The 20,969-nt window shown below is 49.2% G+C and overlaps 1 protein-coding gene across 24 annotated transcripts in view; it reads left to right on the top strand.

The window, feature by feature from the left end:
- Positions 1–20,969, top strand: part of Slc39a11 (solute carrier family 39, member 11) — a 409,809-nt gene that overhangs the window by 172,091 nt on the left and 216,749 nt on the right. For 13 of the 24 annotated variants that reach the window (XM_087570870.1, XM_087570863.1, XM_087570864.1 and 10 more), the window contains one exon: positions 13,621–13,765. In XM_087570870.1, coding sequence (XP_087426996.1) covers positions 13,621–13,765 — 145 coding nt within the window. 24 annotated transcript variants of the gene reach the window in all.

Genomic DNA, 20,969 nt, shown 5'->3' with positions numbered 1-20,969 from the left:
AGGTAGTAACCACATGGCCGGAAGCTGAGTGGTCACTAGGGGCTTAGTAAGAGCAGTGGCCACCTAGTAGCCAGCAAGAGGACAGAGATTTCCCTCCTTCTGTAAGGAACTGAATTCATCCAACAGCCAATATCTTGAAAACTTTGAATCTCAGACAGGGGCTCTCCTGCCACCACCCCAGGTTTGATTTCAGCTCACGAGGCTGTGAGCAGAGGTCTAGCCAGCCCATTCCTGGACTTCCCAGCCATGAAGAAGAGAAAGGGGCTTCTTCAAAGTGCTGGGTTTCTGGCAGCTTGCTGCTAGGCAGTCAGAATCCTGTGTTGTCTCCACTGGAGGCTGTGCTTTGGAATTTAGTCATAGAAAAGAAAGGAGAGGGAGAAGATGGCAGTCCCCACATCCCCACAGCGGGAAGCAGAAAAACAGTGCCTCAGAAGCAAGCTGCTTCAATGCCCTGTCAGCTGCCAAGTCCTCATCAAGCCCAGATAAGCTGAATAATTAACTTCGCTCCAAGCAGAGAGATGCCACGGATAAAGCCCTATCCCGTTAAAAAGAAATCAGATATGTTTTTTCAAAGCTCCAGCCTTCTCTTTGAAGAAGTCTCTGCCATTCACAGTTTCCATAGTGCCAAACTGCCAAGGTTTCCTCTCCCCCTACAACCTGTCCTGCCCTCCGAGTGGTCCGTCTTCCCCGGATGGCTTGGTTTGAGCTGATTTCCCCGGTGGATCGCTCCTTCTGTCAAGCTGTGTCTTAGCCTGCACTGGATGAATGACGACATTTTTGAAGCAGAAGACTTGGGGTTGGGGATTTAGCTCAGTGGTAGAGAGCTTGCCTAGCAAGCTCAAGGCCCTGGGTTCGGTCCTCAGCTCTGAAAAAAAAGAAAAGAAAAAAGAAAAGAAGCAGAAGACTTGGCTTCAAATCTTGCCTATTCACTGAGGCAGGATTGTAAATTTCAGGCCAGCCTGGGGGCTTCATAGTGAGTTCTAGACCTCATGTTAAATGAAAAACAAAAAATTTCCCAAACAAAAGCAAACCCTTGAAGGAAAGGGGATCAGCGGGAAGGGAAGGACAGTATGGAGTGAATATGATCAAAGTACATTATAAATGTGTATGGCAATGTCAAACCAAAATGCATGGTGTATCATTAGTATATAATAATATAAAATAAAAAAAATCTGCTGTTCTTCTGATTAACAGTGTGACGGTCAGTAAGTCAATGATCAGTAAATGACAAAGTGACCGTTAGGACTGCCATGACCAAGTCCCCGGACTAGATGATTTAAACCCAGACATTTACGCCCTCAAAGCTTTGGGTGCCAGACATGAGAAGGGAAGGTGCTGGCAGGGCGGGGCTTGCAGAGGCCTGGAGGAAGGCTCTGTCCCCACCCCTCTCCAGTGGGGAAGGACAGCTGTGTCTTCTCTGTCTTCACATGCCCTCCTGGATCGCTTTCCAGATCTTCTCTTAGGAAGGTGTTCTCTTAGGTCTCTGGACCTCTACTAGCTTCAATTAAATTGTTATTATTTTATATAATTTATGCTCTCTCTGACTGAGTGTGTGTGTGTGTGTGTGTGCGTGTGCGTGCGTGTGTGTGTGTCCACTCTGAGCCTACTACAGTACAGCTTATGAAAAATGGTTCTCTCCTGTGTGTGTGTGTGTGTGTGTGTGTGTGTATGTATGTGTGCATGTATGTGTGTGTGTGTATGTATGTGTGCGTGTATGTGTGTGTGTGTGTGTGTGTGTGTGTGTGTGTGTGTGTGAGAGAGAGAGAGAGAGAGAGTGAACTGTTGCTACTGTTGCTGGGAAAGTCTGGAAACTGTTGCTGGGGAAGTCTGGAAACTTCTGCTGACCCATTGTCCTTACCTCAGGCCAGGTGGCGGGCAGCTTCTGAGGCCTGAACTTGCCTGGACTTGCCCAGTTTTCGGAAACAGAGATTTAAGCCTAGTCTCTTGAACTGCCAACTTGAAGCCTGTCATGGAGCCAGCCTAGCCTTCTCATACTAACTCTATCTGTGGAGCCATGCCCAACCTGTTTCTATCTAGCCACATCCCTCTCCTCTGCCCTAGCACCTCTGGGCATGGCCGCCCAGTTGAGAAGAGGGTTCTGGTCTTCTGAACAGTCATCTGCTGTGGCCTGTGACCAGCTGGGCTGGCTTTCAGGCAGGTATGCACAGTTCCCCCTCTGTTTCTGGTGTCAAGGAGTGTCATCAGTGAATGTCAGACCTGTAGCGATTGGCAGCACGCTGGGCTTTACCCTTCTCTGCAGTGCTGTGACAAAAGGCTGTTCTCCAACCTTGGTGATAGAAAGCCTAGTTTATCTATTTCTATATTTATCACTTTAAGTTGGGGGCTGATTTTTTTTTGGGGGGTAGAGTAATTACCTTCTTGGTTTTCCTCATCTCCAGTTAGTATAGCTAGAAGGGTTACACACACAAGTGTGTCTGACAGATTCTACCAGGTCCTATCTTCACACAAGGTAAACACAGACCTATGCTTGCAAAGATTTGAGACTGAGGGTTCTAGCCACCTTTCCCCCTACTCAAAGAAATAGGAACAGGTCTGGTGCAGGGAGAGGGGTTTTGCTGAGTATCTGTGAGCACTGAGCCTGGAATGAGGTTGCTCAGAACACTGTTGCCTATGGCTTTAAGTGCTGGCTAATGATAGGTTTATACATGACTGAATGATAAATGATTAAGCAGAACCCGAGTTCTTTGCTGTGAGGTTTCACAAGAGTTATTGCCCGCTCTTGGATAGATGTTCTTACATGTATTTATCTGTGGAATCTCTTCTCTCGCAGCAGCAGCCTATGAAACATGGATCCCTGAGAACTCTTGTGTAAGGAGAGAATGTGTCATCGGGAGTTTTTGTGTACACACACAGACGTGGGTATAGTCTCCAAAGTCCAGAGAGTGATAGTGTAAACAGGTTATTCTACAGCCTAGTAAGCAAGCCCATGACTGGACCATGGTGGGTTCATACCCTCTGTATGTTAGTCAAGGGTAGGAAACCCTGTATTTTGAGTGGCAGCATATGGGGGAAAGAAGGAAAGGGGAGGCCCATTGTTCTAAGCTGTAGGTCAGTGTCCTCCCCGTTTGACTAATAATCTGTGCATCAAATAGAATTAATACAAACCAATGGTCAGTATAAGTGTGTGTGTGTGTGTGTGTGTGTGTGTGTGTGTGTGCTTAACTATACACAAGTATAAAGCTATAAGTATGAATTGGGCTCATGTCTTGACTCTTCAACTGTCATACAATGAAACAAAACTGAGAGTGCAAATCAATTAAATGAAATCAAACACCCTGTGTCCCACCTCCATCCCCCCTCCCCGATAATATCAACCACTGGCAGCAAGGTGGCGAGGCATTAGTGGCACTGGCTTCCACAATCGGCACCCTGGGGTTCCAACAGCTCTGTGCCATGAAGGTGCTTACCTAGTGAAGTTCTAGAACCTCGTGGAGACTCCTGCCCTCTCTCTGGGGCTGTGTAGAGCAAATGACTCACTCTGGGCTCAGATAGCATCTGTCTGTGGAAATGACCTTTGTGCTGGCCCTGTCTTCCCTCCACAGTCACAGAACTGTGACCCATTCACCCAGAGGTGCACACGTAAACGAGGCCCCCCAAATCCAGCAGTGGGGTGGCATTTCCCAGAATAGCATTGTACTGAAATATAAAGTAAAAGAGAAAATCTGAAACTTTCGGGGGCTTGGGGGCCAGGTTCTCGGGGCGTACGGCACATTCCCAATGCCTGTGCATATGTCATGGATGGCGAAGGTGCCACAGACGACTTCTCCCCAATGGCTCCTCTGAGTCCACCGCACTGCGAGTGCTCCTGATAAGGAGCACTGCGGATCTAGTCATATAGTCAGGATGCTACTGGCTTGGTTTGGTGCATGGGACAATAGCAAATTTTATTCAAGCAGACACTTGGCAATGACTTGATACTGGAGACCGGTTTCATGTTCACCACAAGCTAACTCAGCCCCCCTACGTGGAGGATAAGCAGTCCCACAGACGGTAGTTAGACGGTCCTGGGCATCAGCCTGCAGACCTATGTGCCATTCTGGACCATATCTACCTCTGGGTGAGCCACCGGATGGTAGAAACACAGATGAGGCCCAGGACACCAGCATCAGAGCCCGACGGACTGCAGAGCAGCAGTGATTGATGGTGGTTTAAAGCTAATACTTGGGGGTGGGGGTTGTTGCCTTAGCAACAGGTACCTGAAGCACATAAAATAGGCCAGGAAAAGCTTGCCTAAGGGCTGAGACTGGCTTACAGAGGTGCAATTAATGGTATTGAGGATGAGGGCCGATGTTAGATGGGAGCCATCACATCATCTGTGACATAGGGTAGAAGAAAAAGCAAATTACTTTACTGTATGTACATAGGTCCTTGCATTCCTCTACGCCTTTGTTGTCTTAAGGAACGCCACGTTTTGTACTAAAAGAAAGAGCATACTGATTTGGAAAGCTTCCACACCATGCCTCTCTGTCACCCACACCAGCAGGACACCCAGCTCTTTGAAACGAATCTAAGGAAAGAGTCATCTACCCAGAATGCCTCTTGGCACTGGCTCCAGATCCCCTCAGAGCTGTACCTTTGTGGAACAGTGTCATGTTTTGAAATGTGTTTGATGCGGTTAAATAGGCTTGATTATGAATAATAGTTGACTGACACCAGGAGAAGGCTTTGTCCCACAAAAGATAGGAAGCGTGCATTTACACGACTTAAGTATAACCAGAAGTCAGTAATGGATGGCTTCCATGTGGAGCGTGAAGCCCAGGTCTGGGAAGAAACAGGGAGAGATGGCCTTGGGGATCATAGGTTTCCTGGTGGGAAGTGATCACCTGAGCGGGACATTCGAGTAGGGAGTTCCTGGCTGCACATCCTCATGAGGCTCAGGCTTTAGGATGACTCCTCAGGACTCCCCAGGGTGGAGATGGGGATTAGGAGGAGTCCTGCTCTCTGTGAGCACCCAAAGAGCCAGAAGTTCATTTCAGCAGCACACTTCCCTTTTGCCTGTTCGACTGGTCCCACGCCTTCCCCTCGTACCCACACCTTCCTTCTCTGTTGGTTTGGAGATTTCGTTGTGGAGTTAACTCCCCCGTTGAACACTGTGTGTGGCTCCTGAAAGCTGCACTCTGGGATCCACTGTGCCTGTTTGAAGAGCCTCTTGTTCTGAGAGGACCAGAGAACAGGGAAAGTTTTCATTTTGGTCACCATATGGTCGAAGCACGTAGATGTCAGGGGAGGACAGAGGGGACACACTGGATCCACAGGAGGCTGCCCAGAAGGACTGAAGACCTCGGAGCTTTGAGCCTTCCTTGCTCACTGCTCATTGGATGCAATAGTCCCTGAAGTCATAAGAACGAGGGACCAAGGCTGAGTTAGAGGTGTAACCTTGAGCCCTGGCCAAGGTGAAAGGGCTGCACCTTACATGTCACTAGGAGCACTGGCTTGCCTTGTTCATTTCTCTGACCCACAGTCCCCGAGTGTCCAGGTGAGCTGAGGTAAGGGACATATTAGTGATAGCAACCTTAGGACCTGAGGTAGGACCGTACCCCAAGCCTGCGCCTTCCACTCTGTGTCCCCATTTGCTTTGAGGATGGCCGTTCCTCTCTCTGAGTCAATCTGGCCTTGGGCAGAAGGCCATGCTGGGCTCCCTTTGAGAGAAAGTCATTTATTATGTAAGCGTCATTCATATTCTAGCTGGTGATCAAAGGCGACATTTAATTTTTTTCCATTATGTGGAATAATTTAAGATTATGTTATCAGTGTCATTTTTATGGCAATTTCTCAGTCATAAAAACAGCATGAATTATTCCCCGTCACCTTGTGAGGCTGGGTTAAGTGGGGATGGCGGGGGGGTGGGGGTGGGGATGGGGGGGTAGAGGCGGGGCATGGAGGAAGCTGAGCTCAGGCGGGGCTCCAGGCAGGTGGCCCTGTGGGCCCTTCTTCATCCTTGCCTGGGCCCTTGAGGACAGTTTCTCTTCAGGGCTCTGCTCCTGTCTCCCCTGGCATAATGTCATGGAGTGGGGTGGGGGTAGGAGGACCAGTTAATTCTCTGACCTTTCTCTTGATTCCTCTCAGAGAGTTCTGAGCTTTTCACAGACCGCCCACTAAACAATCTTTGCCCTAGGGGTCTGGGAAGCTCACAGAGTCTAACACCAGGAAAAGTTAGGGAGTCCCCACTCTGAACCCCATGAGCATGACGGCTGGCGTATGTGGACTTGAAAAGGGCAAATCTCAGGGACAGCTAATGTCAGAGCCTGGCCAGCATGCTTCTCCCTAGATCCGGTTGTTGTAGCTTTGAGATGCCCCAACAGCGAAGAAAAGAATACGGGTGACATGGAGCAGAGACCGTTGGGACCTGAGGCAGGTGTGCCTGATGTTGGGTCTACTGTGAGTTTGGAGGACGGCGGGGCCTTGGGGGTCTCGCATCTGCTGCCATTCATGTAGCTGTGTTTTGCATTTAGTTTGCTGTCTTATCCTCAGCCGTGGATAAAACAACTCCTGAGAGTGGAAGGTGAAGAATGCTGAGACTGCCAGCAGCAAAGAATGCTGGGAATGCCAGCAGCAAGTGAGAAAGGAGCTCTGGGATGCTACTGCCTGAGGGTGATCTGGCCCTCCCATAGTGCTCTCTGGTGTGCTCTCTGATATGTGTGGGTGTTCATGTGTGCACACACCGTCTGTGGCAGTCTGACCCTCCATTACCCATCTCATTCACTGCCTGGGCCTGCTGGCTAACTGTACTAGGAGTGCAGGGAGAGCCCTGGCCTCTGGCTCCCCTCTCCCTGCAGGAGTGCAGGGGATTTCAGATGAGCGCACTGCCTCACCTGTACTTTCACGTGGGTGCTGAGCCCCAGACCCAGGTCAGGCTTACACAGCAAGCTCGTTATCCATGGAGCCGGCTCTCCAGACATCTTGACTTATTTTGGGTGTGAGTATGTGGGTGGTTCTGGGCAGTCTCTCCCTCACCTGGGAACAGCAAACCACAACGAACAGAGAACCGGCCTTTGTACGCTCTGCATCCCGAGGCCTCTTGGGTCCAGGCAAGGCACAGGCAGAATCACCCCCCCCCCATGCCCCCACCGTCTGCCTCTCTACCCCACCTTCCTTTCATCTCATCTCTCCTCCCCCTTCATTCTACTTCCTCTGTATTCCTTCTGGAAAATGCTATTCTTCTTAGCTCCTGCCTCTTTGCAGGAGTGGGTGGGAACCGTCTTGTGTATTGTGGGCCAGACACTGGCCCCAAACCTAGCATGGCAAAGGTAATAATAACAACAGTAATTGTTGTAATTCCACTGCACAACCATGGAGAGCCTCCATTCCAGAGCCTTAGAGGGGCGTTGTCTCCACCCCCAGCAGCCCACTCTTGGCTTTCAGTGTAGAGCTGGCTTCAGGGTCCTGGGTAAGAACGGAGGAGGAAGGGCAGGGCAAGAGGCTGCAGGCGGGTGAGAAGGAAGTGGAGCATTTCTTCTCACAGTTTGGGAGGGAGCTTGTGCATTTCTCACTCTGCCATTTGGAAACTGTTAGGTGACACAGCTCACCCGAGCTGTCCAAAGCCCTTGTGGCGGGGACAGGGAGGGCGGTGACTCACTCGGCTAGGCACACGCACGGCTGAGGCAGAGAGTCCAGAACAGCTGGTACCAGTCACACGAGTGTCCTCAGTCAGAGGCGTGTGCTCCTTTTCCCATCTTGTGGGGCCACCAGGTTTCAAGGAGGGAGCGCGAGTGGAAAGTCACTGGAGGTTAGAGCTAGTTAGTCCTGGAAGAGAAGACTACCACGTCATGGTAGTTACCACAGCACAAGAAAGACAAGGAGGCCTTTTGCCCTCCATTCCCGATGCCCTCCAGAGGGAAACAGGTTGAGGCCGTGTCTACAGAAGGCATCTGCGTACAGAACTCTGTCACCATTTCACGTGGACACCAGACGTGCAGCAAGACAGGGCTTCCCCAGAGCAGCAGTGCTGTCCTCCCACGTCAGGAGCTACCTTAAGCCAGAGAGAGCCTGTGGTACTCGCCGTTCTGTGTGTCTGACTGCTGTCACCTAACCCAAGCCAGCATTTCATGCTTCGTGTGGCCAAGTTGTATCTACATCACACCTGACCCCTCTGCCCCGTTCTTATAGTGACAGGCAAGTGTATCTGAACTATGGTCAGAATACTACAGTACGTGTAAGGCCTCAGCCTTCTGAAGGGTAAATGAGCAAGCGTGTGGCCGTGGGGGGCAGGTAGGCGTGGACACAGCTGAGATATCCTGGTCCTGTTCCATTCTCCTCCTGGAGCTAGAGAGATGGCTCTCTGCTTGAGGACATTGTTGCTCTTGCAGAGGACCTGAGTTAGCTCCCAGCAGCACACGGTGGCTCACACTTACCCATAACTCCAGTTCCAGGAGAGCGCACGCCCTCTTCTGACCCCTGTGGGAGCCAGCACTCACGTGGCACACAAACATAGATGCATGCAGGCACACATGTAAGATAAGATAAGTAATGTCTGGGGTGGGGCTCAGTTTACTCTATATATACATATGTATGTGTGTGTGTGTAGACATAGACACACAGATAGATAATAGATAGATAATAGGTAGATGGATGGATGGATAGATGATACATAGATGAATAGATAAATGATGGATAGATAGATGATAGATAGGCAGATGATAGATGATGAATAGATAGATAGATGATGGATAGATAGATGATAGCTAATGGATGGATAGATAGATGATAGATAGATAGATGATAGGTGATAGATAGGTGATGGATGGATGGATGGATGGATAGATAACACAGGGATGCACACGCAAAGGGAAATGCATAGAGGAACTTTCAGGAGTCTGTTCTCTCCTTCTACTGTAGAGTCTAGGGGTCACACTCAGGTCTCCAGGCTTGCACCTTCTAAGCTATCTTTCTGGCCCGAAAAGGGCAGCTTCTGAGTGAGTGCAGTTGGGGTAGTACGCTTCCCCTTATCCCCTAAAACGTGGACATGAAGCAATATAGCCACCGGCATCTGGAGTGATGGAGTGGTTGAGGGGTCTGAGGGCTAAGGGGTTGCCACATTTTGTTTTCCTTTTCCTTGATGCCATCTTCACGAAGAGGCCAGTCTCCCCAGCAAGCCTCCCTGTTTGATCATGGAGAAGCTTCCGCAAATCACTGAACAGACCCAGCACAAAGCCAGGAGGAGGTGTGGCTGTGACGCGGTGGTCTCCACGTGTTGATGCACTCACTTGCTTTAGGCATCATGGTCAAGGCTGGCATACAAGGTAGTACACATGTGTATCTATGTGTGCACATGTGTGCGGAGACCAGAGGCTGATGCCTGATGTCTCCATCATTCTCTGCCCCATCTTCTCAAACAAGGACTCTTCACGGAAGCTGAGACTCCCCAGTTCTCTAAGCTGGTTGACTGATGGGCTCCAGGCATCCTTTTGTCCCCCTCCCAACTGCCCCCCCTCCAGAGTTGGGTCTCAGGCACCAGCAAACCTTGCTCTTATATGGATGTCTGGGATCCAAACTCAGTTTCCACAGTAAACACCTTACCCACTGAGCCACCCTGCCAATCCCTTTCTTCCAAGCATCGTCACCACTGGGGTCTGCAGTTGTTCCATCGGTCATTGATTGGTCTCTCAAAGGAGAAGGGCGAGTTCGTGCGGGTGTGGGGATTGGCTCTTTTATATCTCAAGGAGCTGCATTGCTAGCAGACAGCTGATGCTTAATTAAAAACGTATTGAGTCGTGAGGGCAGGCAGGCAGCATTCATCCTAGAGAAAGTGACAGAATTCTTTTCTTGGTAGTAACAAGAGCTCAGAGTTCCCCAGCGTTAATTTGTAATCACACGGAGAGCTGTAAGGTCCCAGGCAGCCCGAATCTTTCAAAAGCAAGACTTCTCCGAATTAGGGATGCTGTCATTATTGACATTTGCTCTGAGGCTGTCCCGTACATGACAGGGCATTGAGGAACACCAGAAGAACCACCCACGCCCACTGGAGCAGCCAAAGATGCTTATTTCTCCGTGTTCTGAGGCCGGGGGACAGGAGACTAAAATCACCCTGTTCGTTTCCATTGTCTTAAATCAACCCTCCATGTTGTGCCTTGCCGAGGAGGTTCAGTTGGGTGAGCATCCTCAGCTTGGTGCACACGAAGGCAGTGGCGTTTCCCCCACCACCTCCATCATCCCCCCAGTTCTTCAAAAGAAGTCAGCCGTCACCCTTTCATGGCGAGACCCGTCCTCTCTTCCTGCGGCAGTGATCTGTCAGCTATCAGCGGGAGGTGGAGAATTAGGAATAATTAAAGCATATAAACAAACAAAGAGGCGAGACTCTGTGGCCCATGGCTCATGGCGCAGACACCAGCTGTCACCCGAGAGGGCTTGAGTGGGGCCTTCTGCAGAGGTGTGGACTGGCTCGTTCCGTCTCTCCTCCACCCAGGATTCTGCCCATCTGTGGTGCCAGCCTTGACCATGATGCCAAGAGCCAGATGCCACTCAGTGTGACAGAGGGGGATTCCAGGATTCAGCCTAGACGCTGAGGACTTGTGTGGGGCTGGCCAAGCAGGAATGGGGGCTTTCCCCACTTTTCAAACAAGATAGATGTGGCCTTGGTACTCAGTGCTCCATAGAAGGTTTGATGAACAAAGAATAGACACTAGAGCTGCATGACAAGACAAACAAACAAACAAACAAACAAACAAATAAACGAGATGTGAGATACCTGGAAGTGTTTATGCTTAATATTTAACTGGGAAGAAATGATTAAATAAAATAAAGTACATGAATCTTTAGGTTTTCTTTTTTTTTTGTCCTTGATGATCATGGCCATAAGAAAACAAAAAGGTAGGTGTGTGTGTGTGTGTGTGTGTGTGTGTGTGTGTGTGTTACAGCCTGGCACACTTTTTTTCTGAAATTCTTTCATTAAGGAAAATTCCCCAAGAGATGTCCTAGTTTGTTTGCCTTTCGTGGCCCCTGGGACGGCCATCCTGTGAACTTCTGTCCATTGCCATGTCCTCCCCACTGTGGTGAACTGAAAGCCTCAGAAACTGGAGACAAATGAATTCTTCCTCCTCCTCTGGTCTCCTGCCAAGTGTCTTGGTTATGGGGACACAGGAGTTACAAATGCAGAAAAAACTGATACCAGGACTGGGAGACTGGTGTGACTAACCCTCATTATACATCTCTCAAGCCTTCGGAACTGGCGTGTGGGAACAATTTGGAAGCATTTAGAGATGTGGGATGTGGGTGGCCTAGAAGCTGTAGGTGGAGCTTAATGGGTGATTCTCCTGGAAGCTCAGGAGACCAGAATCCCACAAGGAACTCAGACAGTAAAGAAGGGGCTCATCGAGTTCCTGCTGGGGAGAAGCGCTCTACCGAGAGCTGGGTCCTTCATATTATATCCCAGCAAAGACATTTGTCTACATTTCGCCTATGTCCTAAAACTTAGTAGGAGGCTAAATTCAAATTAATGGATGGGGCTGGAAAGATGGCTCAGTGGCGAAGAGCGCACACACTACTCTTGAAGAGGACCCGAGTTTGATTCTCAGCACCCACTCACAAATACCTGTATCTCCAGCTTCCTGGGCATCTGATCCTTCTGGCCTCTGTGGATGCACGCATGCGTGCACACACACACACACACACACACACACACACACACACACACACACACACATATATATATAGAGAGAGAATGAATAAGGAGAAAATAATGATTAACTTGACAAAACATATTCTCCAACAACGAAACAACGAAACATTCTGGTGTGTGTGTGTTTGTGTGAGTGTGTGTGTTTGTGTGAGTGTGTGTGTTTGTGTGTGTTTGTGTGAGTGTGTGTGTGAGTGTGTGAGTGTGTGTGTTTGTGTGTGAGTGTGTGAGTGTGTGTGTGTGTGTGTGTTGGGGGTGAATAGTTATTGTTTGCTGCTTTTAGCCAGGTTTACAGTGAGGATCAAGGGCAGAAAGGTGTGACAGGAGTGAGTTGTGGACAAGAGGGGCATCCTTTGCAAAGGGATTAGCTATGTTAAAGAGATGCAGTGAGACAACTGGATCTTGGCCAGACCCTCTCCAACCTATAAATCAGCAACCCCCTCTGAAGGAGTTTTCTGGTAAATGTGAGCACCAGGGTTTCCTGCTTGCACAGGGCTGTCTAGGGAATTGTTTTCTCAGATTCTGTCACCCAGGCACCCATAGCTTAGCCAGGGACAACAGGCACAGGCCACATTTAGCTGTGGTCAAAGCTGGTCTGGTTATTTAACATGGGAGCAGACCTGGAAATTATCCATGTGGCGTTGGTTGAGCGGGCAAACAAAATGCAAGACCAGCCCGTAGATAACGGACTTCCTGTGCGGATCTCCCAGGATGCTGATGTGTGTGAATCCGTGAGAGTGAAGCCTGAGCTGCAGTCAGACTGTAGGATGTCGGGAACATGGGCTGTATGTCATCTGCGGAGAGAGGGCAAAGCAGTGAGCGGGACTAGCCCAAGAGAAAGACTGCATGGTGGGGGAGGTGTGCAGATGGCTTGGCCATGGAGGCCAGGGGGAGCCCAGGCCTACTGAAACTCACATGACACTGTGCACCCTGGATGAGATGTGGAGTTGCAGGGTCTAATGTTTTCCCTGCTGGGGTTCAGTCTGCCCCAACTGTCCTCCCACTCCTCCATTTTGGATTTGAAATTCTTACTTTGGGCTTTTGTATAACAGGAGCATGTGCCTTACATTTTGATTTCCTAAGACTCTGTAGCTACGAGGTGTGGGGAAGCCTTAGGTATCTGAAGAGTCTTTAAACTCAGACTTTGGGTGATAGTGAGACCATGCCCTTAAGGACTTTGAGAGGACGAAACACGTCTCGTTTTGTGGGGTGTACACAGTCCTTTTGCATGCCCGGAGTGAGGCACTGTGGCTTAACGTGAGGTACCTGAGTGTCGTGTTGACAAGTGGTGACCTTTCGGTGGTTGGCCTTCTCTGTTGACCGGATTCACAGTAACCAGGTACATAGGTGAGGCCTACCTGCGGGGCATCTCGAGAGCATTTTTGAGAGAAGATGAACTGTGGTGGGAAGATCTAGTCTGTATGTGGGCAGGACCATCTTCTCAGCTCAGTGACTGGGTGGAATAAGAGGAGGAAGAAGAAAGGTGGATACGCATGGCCTTGTTTCCTTTCTTTGCTTCCTGGCTGCTGGGAGGTGAACTGAAAAGCTCTGCCATGCCCTCTCCACCCTCACAGACTGAATCATCTGAAGTCGTTAGCAAAATTAGCCTTCTCCCTCTCAGGCTGTCGAGCGTTGTGTCACAGTGACCAGCAAAGGCAGCCACATGTGGGATGGATGGATGAGTGGCCCCATAGGCTTACTTTCATAGGTTAGAATCTTGAGATAACTCTTCCAGATATCCAGCAGCGACGGACCGCGTGAGGAGGAGTTGCCAGTTGGGAGATCACTGACAACCTGTGAAGCCATGTGTCCCCAAAGCTTGTCATTTTCCTGACAGTCCAACCTGAGAGAGCTGGGTCATGTCAGATACTCAGCTCTGGTACCCTTAGCAGGACCTGGGTCCTTTGCCCAGACATCTGTGGGCCCCGAGGGCGAGGAGTACCAAGGACATGGAAAGGCTGTAATGACACTCCTACTTCTTGTTTCAGGGTGCTGGAGAAGACCCCCAGACGGCCCTGGCGCTGAACTTGGACCCTGCATTGGTGAAGAAGTCTGATCTCAAGGACCCCGCCTCACTGCTCTTCCCCGAGAGGGAACTTTCCATCCGGATAGGTAGCACTGTGCTTCTTTCAGGCAAGCTTTCTGCTGCTGCTGAGCTGGGCCGGTCTTAGGGGATGCCAGGCACACTGCTTCTAGGCCGCTCCTCGCCCCACTGCTCATGGTGGCCTCTGCCCGTGGGCCTTCGTGCCGGAGGCTTTCCAGGGAGCTCTCTGGTCTAGCTAGGTGCGCGGGTTCAGGCAAAGGGGAGAGAACCCTGACAGGGACGGGGGACTGCTTTTGCCACCTCCGCTGCTGGTGCTGCTCCGCCTCCATTTCCGCTGCTGTGGCTTCCATTGCTCCTATTGATTTGGCCTGACAGCTTGGGAAGACCTCATCTACATATTTGGGGGCGTGATCCTGCTTTTCCGTGACTGATGTGTCTTGAGCCTATGTGATCTATGGTCACGTCCTCACCTGTGGAGGAGGGGCTTGGGGTGTTGCCCTAAGTGACTGATCTGTCTCCAGCCTCTCTAGAAGAGACTGTGAGGGTGTGGGGGGGGGCGCTGTAGCTATGTGAGAGGGCCCTGATCTCCTGGGAGACTGGGAATGCTCCTGCCGTCCCTTAGAGTCCGCTGGGATTCGACATATCTTGACCAGGAATCGGTACCTTTCACAGCCCGCCGCCCCACATCTGCCCACGTTCTTTTCTCTCGTTTGTTCATGTGAACTCGCGCCCATCCACAAGCATTTCCGACAGCTTTGTGCCTTTTCAACTTGGTGAATGGACAGGGGTCCCTCTGAATTGGATGGGGCTGGTTTAGATTAGAAAGGATGACCTTCGGTCCCTCCATCTCCCCATCCCTGATGAGCCCCAAGTGCCCTCTTCCTTCTTGTGATTCATCTGGGGGAAGTACTGGGTGCATCGTCTCTTGCGTTGTCTGTGTGGGGCCGGAAAACTTCAAAGACAACAGGGGCATCTTTCCTGCTGACTTAGAGGGAAGGGTCTCTCCAAAGGAATCAACTCACACTTCTTAAATTTCAGAGGGGTCCAGTCTGTGCTTGGATTCTGCCCTGTGCAGCCTGAGCTCAGTGGTCTCTGTTCAGATTCGTCTCTGAACACATTAACCAGAAAAAAAAAAAAAACCTTGGCTGCCTCCTCTCGGGTTGATCTCTCTGCCTTCCATAACTTCCCAGCTGAAATATAAGCAGGAAATAAAATTCATCTAATAGGATCTCAAGCTAGAGAGGGTCAGACATCACAGCTGCCCTCTGCCGCCTGTAACACATCTCATTCATACTCAGCCTACGCTGACTGAAGCTTTGCTTCTATTCTCTCACAGGATTGTAGTCAAGGGCTATCTTCCATCAAACTTGTCACTTTTTCAGGCCAAGTCCCGACAATACAGGTACACAGGTCTCTCTGTGGATTCTCAGTTGCAATTTTCTTTGCTCTACTCCTGTGTGGCCTTGTGAGGATGTTGCAGCCCTAACTCAGAGTGGGTGTAGGGTGGGAAAGAAAGCTGGCTTTCTTCCTTGTCTTTTCAGCCAAAGGAGTTTGGGGTTTAGGGGTGGTTTGTAGTGGTGGCTGTCAATCAAACAAGGTAACAACTGGCAAACACACACACACACACACACACACACACGCACACACGCACGCACACACACACACACACCGGAATATGGATGTATGTGTGGATTATTGTCTGTATGCAGGTGAAGGCAGACACAAAGTAAGACAAGGCCTGTGATTGGGCAGTGAAAAATAAGGCGGGCACAGAGTTTTCGAGAGGGGAAAGAAAAGGAAAGGGGGGGGGGTGTGAGAACCAAGATAGAGGCAGAGAAGGATGACCCCAATCCGTGTGGCCTTAAATGGCCACAGGTAATTATGAATATTTCATAAGGGATGGAATTTTACAGGGCAATTTGTCTTAGCTAGGTGGGCAGTTTATATCAATATTAATTGGCTCTGAGTTTATTGTGTGAACGTTTTGTGGAGTGAAAATTTACTGATATAAATCTGATTGATAAATTACAAGCTTATTGAGTTTTGATTTTAGCAGGTTACTGGGAGTTGTGACTATAACCACGGGGTGGATGCTGCGAACGTGAACAGAGTCCACAGCAGAGTCCCAAGAGGGCAGCTGCTGCTGGGGCCAGAGAGTAACGGGCAACAGCGTGGGATGGAGATTGGGAGCGTAGTGGTTGAGACGCTTTGCTGGTTGAGATGAAAATACCCCGCGGATGCCGTGTGGCCAGCCTGAGCTGGCAATAGCGTGGGTTGGTGTGTCCATTTTTTAATATTTACTGCTATACGTGTGAGTTGTGGAAGCCAGAGGACAACCGTTGCCGTCGTTCCTCAGGAAACTTCTTTGTTTTCATTTTGAGACCAGAGGTTGATCCTCTTTCTAATCTAAAACTTGCCAAGTTGACTGCGCAGGCTGGCCAGAGAACCCTAGAATCTGGCCTCTCTCTGTCTCCCCAAATTGGGATTGCAAGCACATACCACTATGTCCAGCTTTTTTCTGTAGGTCCTGGGGCTTGAACTCATAACCTCACGGTTGCAAGGCCAACACTTTAGAGGCTGGGTTATCTCTCTAGCCGCTCAGTGGGCCTTTCTCAGAGAGCTCTGGGAAATTTCTGACTCTTCTCAGGCGACCCAGTGCTCAATGGTGTGGTTGTGTAGAGGGAGCTGTGATCCTCTCCCCTGCAGCTGAACACCAGGCACAGCCTGTTACTAGGTTGCCAAGCAACCCCTGTGGCTGTTGCTAACTGTTCCGATCCAGACTCGGATGTGGCCCTTGAAGATAGATCGTTTGCTCTCAGCACCTCTTCTCACCTGGGTGCACCTGTGGGTGTCCGGCATCTGGGGACTCTCAAACCTGATAATGCTCATTTGCTGACCGGCCTCCTGCAGACCAAGCCTGGGGGGGGGGGGACACTGTTTGTGCCATCTGAGTTTGTCCTTTCACTTGCCTGCTCTAACTGCAGCAAGGAGGCAGCTTAATGGGCATTTAGTGACAAACACCAGCCTTAAAAAAAAATAATCATGGCACTGCTATCATGCCCTTTAATTGGTTCAGCAGGGGGAATAGCCAGAGAAGCCATGCCTTGGGAGAGAAGTTCAGCTGCCCTGGTGGTAGCAACAGCCAAGCTGGGGAAAGCATTTGTTAGACACTTCGCCATCGATGGCTGTCTGCCCAACGCTTATAGCATCAGCTATTCTCAAAGCTGGGAATATTTCGGGGATATAGTGAGGCCAAGACTTCCTTTACAACCATATCATTCAGTTTCTCTGTCTCTCTGTCTCTCCCTCCCTCCCTCCCTTCCTCCCTCATCCCTCCACCCCTCACTCCAGTGTTTCTTTCATTCTTTCCACCGTCCAACTGCCCATCTACCTACCCGCCCACCATTTTTCTTTCTTCCAATCCAAGTGTCATGGCAAGGGTTAAAAGGAAAGAGTGTTTTTTACTTACAACCCAAATCTCTTGTAGTTTAATCCCCCTACCAGGGACACAAGCCCGATTCTGGTTCTCATGTGTCCTTTGAGGCTGCGGTCACCCCTGGGACATCGTTCTGTACCTGGTGACTTTGAACTTGGTCAGATTTTGTTACTGTGTGGGCACTCTTAGATCAACACATTCTTGTTAACTGACCTTGCGTGATGAATTCTAGAGTTCGATTTTAGTTTAGATTAGATCGAGTTCATTGATTTAGATGAATTCTAGTGTTCTGCTGTTATCAAGGGTTTGGCAGAGAGGAGGATGAGAGAGAGCATGAGAAAGAGAGAAAGAGAGAGAGAGAATAAGAGAGGGAGAGAGAGGATGAGAGAGAGAGAGAGAGAGAGAGAGAGAGAGAGAGAGAGAGAGAGAGAGAGGAGCCTGGGGAGTCTAATCCTAACAGTAATAGAATGAAATCCCTTTTAATTCACCAGGGCTTTGGAGCCTCTGCCTGCCGCCCTGCTTGAGGTATTCATGAAGTGATACAGAGGAGTTAGGGTACTGCCTCCTTATGCAAAATTTAACATTTGCTTGGCTAGCAGGCGTCTTCATATTTATAAGAACCTGACACATTCATTTCAGCCCATAAGTCTATTAAACAGGATAATGTCTTTTTAATGTGCGCTCGGGAAACAACTGAGATGCGGGCCAGAGTCCCACCAGCCGGGTCAGGATATTCCTGCCGGGCTGTTATTACTCGGAGATTTAGAGGGGCTGCTCCCAGAAACAGCCAGCTCAGTGGTTTCCTGTATTGTTCTGTCTTGTTTTTTTTTTTTTTTTCTTTGCAGCTTTTTAAACTCGTAAAATACAGGGTAGCACTTTGGTTCAAGGTTTAGGACTTTTTTCCTCTTTCCTTCAGTGCTGGGGAAGGGGTGGTCCAGCTCAAGGCCTAATGCAGCTAAACCAGCCCTGTACCCCTGGGCTGCATCCCCAGCCTCTCTGAGCATGTAGGATCGGTATGTTGTTTTTTTTTTTTTCTATGTGTTCACTCAGATTCTTTTTCTTCTCATCGTTGTTATTATCTTGCCTGGGTACAAACCAGAAGCTTCTTTTGATCCTGGGAGATGGAAGGGCTGAGGGAAGGAAGGCACAGGATTGGGTTTTGAAGTCAGGAGAGGTTCGAGGTAGGGCTGTCATCTGCAGTGGAGTGGGTGCAGCCCCGCCTTGAGGGAAGGGGATTGGTAATGGAGTCGGTGGTGTGCTGTGTGAGCAGATGTGTGGTGCAGGCCTTCTTACTCCTTTTGGTGGTCGGTGGTCACTCTAGCACTGTGTTCTGTCTGCTTCTTTGAATGCCTCCTCTGTTGGGATCAGAGGAGAAAAGCAGCCCCTTCTTTCCAAACCTAAGTCAGTTGTTTCAAAGGACTATGGTTTGGTAGGCCTGGAGCGCTTTGGACCTGTGTCTTCAGAGACTTACCGATGATTCTGAAACAGGAGCAAGTCTCAGCACTGCTGGTACCTCTAACCAAGTGAGGAGGGAAGGCAGGCATCATGGAGGACAAGGAGGAGAGTGTACGGTGCTCCATTAGAACTGAGGTGGCCCTGGGAATCTCGGTTCTCTCCAGGAGACAAGGCTCACCTGCTGGGCTCCTAGTATCACTGTCAGGTTTGGTCCAGTCAGCCTTAGTAATGAGGGGGTTCATTCTTTCCTCTGAGGAAGATGCTGAGGCCGTTTACATGGGACCTCTGCCCTCAAGGAGACTCAGATCTCCCTGGAAAACAAATGGGACCATTGGTTTACACTGACACCCCCACCGTGCGCCCCAAAGTTTTTTGAAGCTCTCAGCACATAGTCAGACTCCACCTCCACCAGTGCCGCCTCCCATCTCCTGCTTCCCCATCCCACCCATCCCTGTGTGGTCTCGGGCCTGTCCTCACTGAGGTGTCCGTATTCATTCACTTAGCTTTAGCCAGAAGCCATACACCACGGTCTGGATCATCTCTGATAAGGTCAGATGTATACCTTGGTTATAAAAACAAACAAACAACAAACAAAAAGAACAAAAACCCCTTAAGATTATAAATGGCCAGAGTCCAAGCTTTATGGCCATTTTAAGACTGTGCAGTTGTCTGGGAGATAAGATTCATAAAATGTATTTTAAATCTAGCTCTGGACATATTTACCTTTAATCCCAGCACTTGGGAGACAGAGGCAGAAGGGTCTCTGTGAGTTTGAAGTCAGCCTAGTCTACATAGCAAGTTCAAGGCCAGCTAGGGATACATAGTGTGACTGTTTTGAGACTTATTTTAATTTTTAAAATATATAAACAGCTCTGTTCTTCTTGCCCACAGTTCCCCGAGTTATAGAAAATGCACAGAATTTTCTTACTGCTCCAGAAGTGGATAGAAGACAGTCCCAGCAGCTCCCCACTTACCTTTGGCCACACACTCCAGTCACTTCTTTTACCCTTGCTTCTGTGGGTTCCGCTCCTCCCAGAATGTCATATGGAATCACACAGTCTTTCCAGCCAGACTTCGTTCACGTGACACCGGGCATTTGAGAGTACTTCATGATGTCGCAAGTAGTAAGAGCCACTCCTTTTTATGGCTCAGTAATATTCCACATTATGTGGATATACCACATGTTATTATCCATTCTGCAGTTGGAAGACATCTGCCTTGGTCCCCAGTTTTTGGTGGTGGTGAGGGGTGTTGCTATAAATATTCGCACACAGCTTTGTGTGTAAACAAGCTTTCACTTCTTTTGGAGCAGAGTTGAGGAATTATGTGGTGTGTGGAGTTAGCCTTTGCTGGATCCGTCCAAACTGTCCTTCTAAGTGATTTTCTAGTTCATCAGTCCCACCAGATTTCCGCTTGCTGTGAGTCCTGCCTGGCCCTTGGCAGTGGAAACTTTTGCTTTTTACATTTCAGCTCTCCTTGTGGTCTCTTGTGATTTTAGTTTGTGTGATCCTTTGTGCTGTTCTGAATTTCTTCCTGTGCTCCTTTGCCTCTTTATAACATCTTTGGTGTCAAGAGCCTTTGCCCCAAAATAAACAAAAGCTGTTTGTGTGCCTATAGCAGAGTCCCTAGACCGCTTTTTCAGCATTGAGTATAAACCCTTTGGCAGATCTGTGGCTTTCATTCCTTTTAATCCCAGTTTCTAGGTTACCTTCTTATTCTCTGATCAATTCTTTGGGGCAGGGGGAAGCTCTTAATTCTATCAAGTCCAACTTACCAATTTCCCCAAAATATCCGTATGGAGTCATATCTAACAATTATTTGTTTAACTCAGGGTCACCAAGATTTTCTCCTATGTTTTCTTCTACAAATTTTGCATTCTACATTTAGGTCTATGCGATGGTCGATGTTTATTTCACAATCGCCTGGGAAGAGTTTCAGCGAGGGATTGACTAGGTTGGCCTTCAGGCATGTCTGTAGGGGGTGGGAACACCGCCCACAGTGGACACCATTCCCTAGGCAGGGGATCCTGGACTGTCTGCCTAGAAAGAGTGAGCTGAGCACCAGAAGGCAAGCATCCATTGCTCTGTTCTCTGACCGAGCACCCAGCATGGCCACGTGCTTTTAAGTTCTTGATGCTTTCTTGCCTTCTCCACCCTGGTAGATTGCCTTGCAACCGTGACCTGAAATAAGTCTTTCCCCTTAGTTCACCTTCGTGAGAGGAATTCTGTCACAGCAACAGAAAAGACGCCAACACAGTTTGTGTTCCATCTTGAGCTACCTTTCTGGTTAAAGAGTTACATTATTTTTAATGATGTGTATATGTGTGAGTATGTATGTATATATGTATGTATGTATGTATGTATGTATGTATGTATGTATGTATGTGTGCAAGCGTGCTGCAG

This window comes from Rattus norvegicus, chromosome 10 (genome assembly GCF_021556685.1).
Source record: "Rattus norvegicus strain SHRSP/BbbUtx chromosome 10, alternate assembly SHRSP_T2T, whole genome shotgun sequence".
In the NCBI taxonomy this organism is placed as follows: domain Eukaryota; kingdom Metazoa; phylum Chordata; class Mammalia; order Rodentia; family Muridae; genus Rattus; species Rattus norvegicus.
The sequence above is the reverse complement of the archived record's forward strand: the minus strand, read 5'-3'. Positions and strand labels throughout refer to the sequence as shown.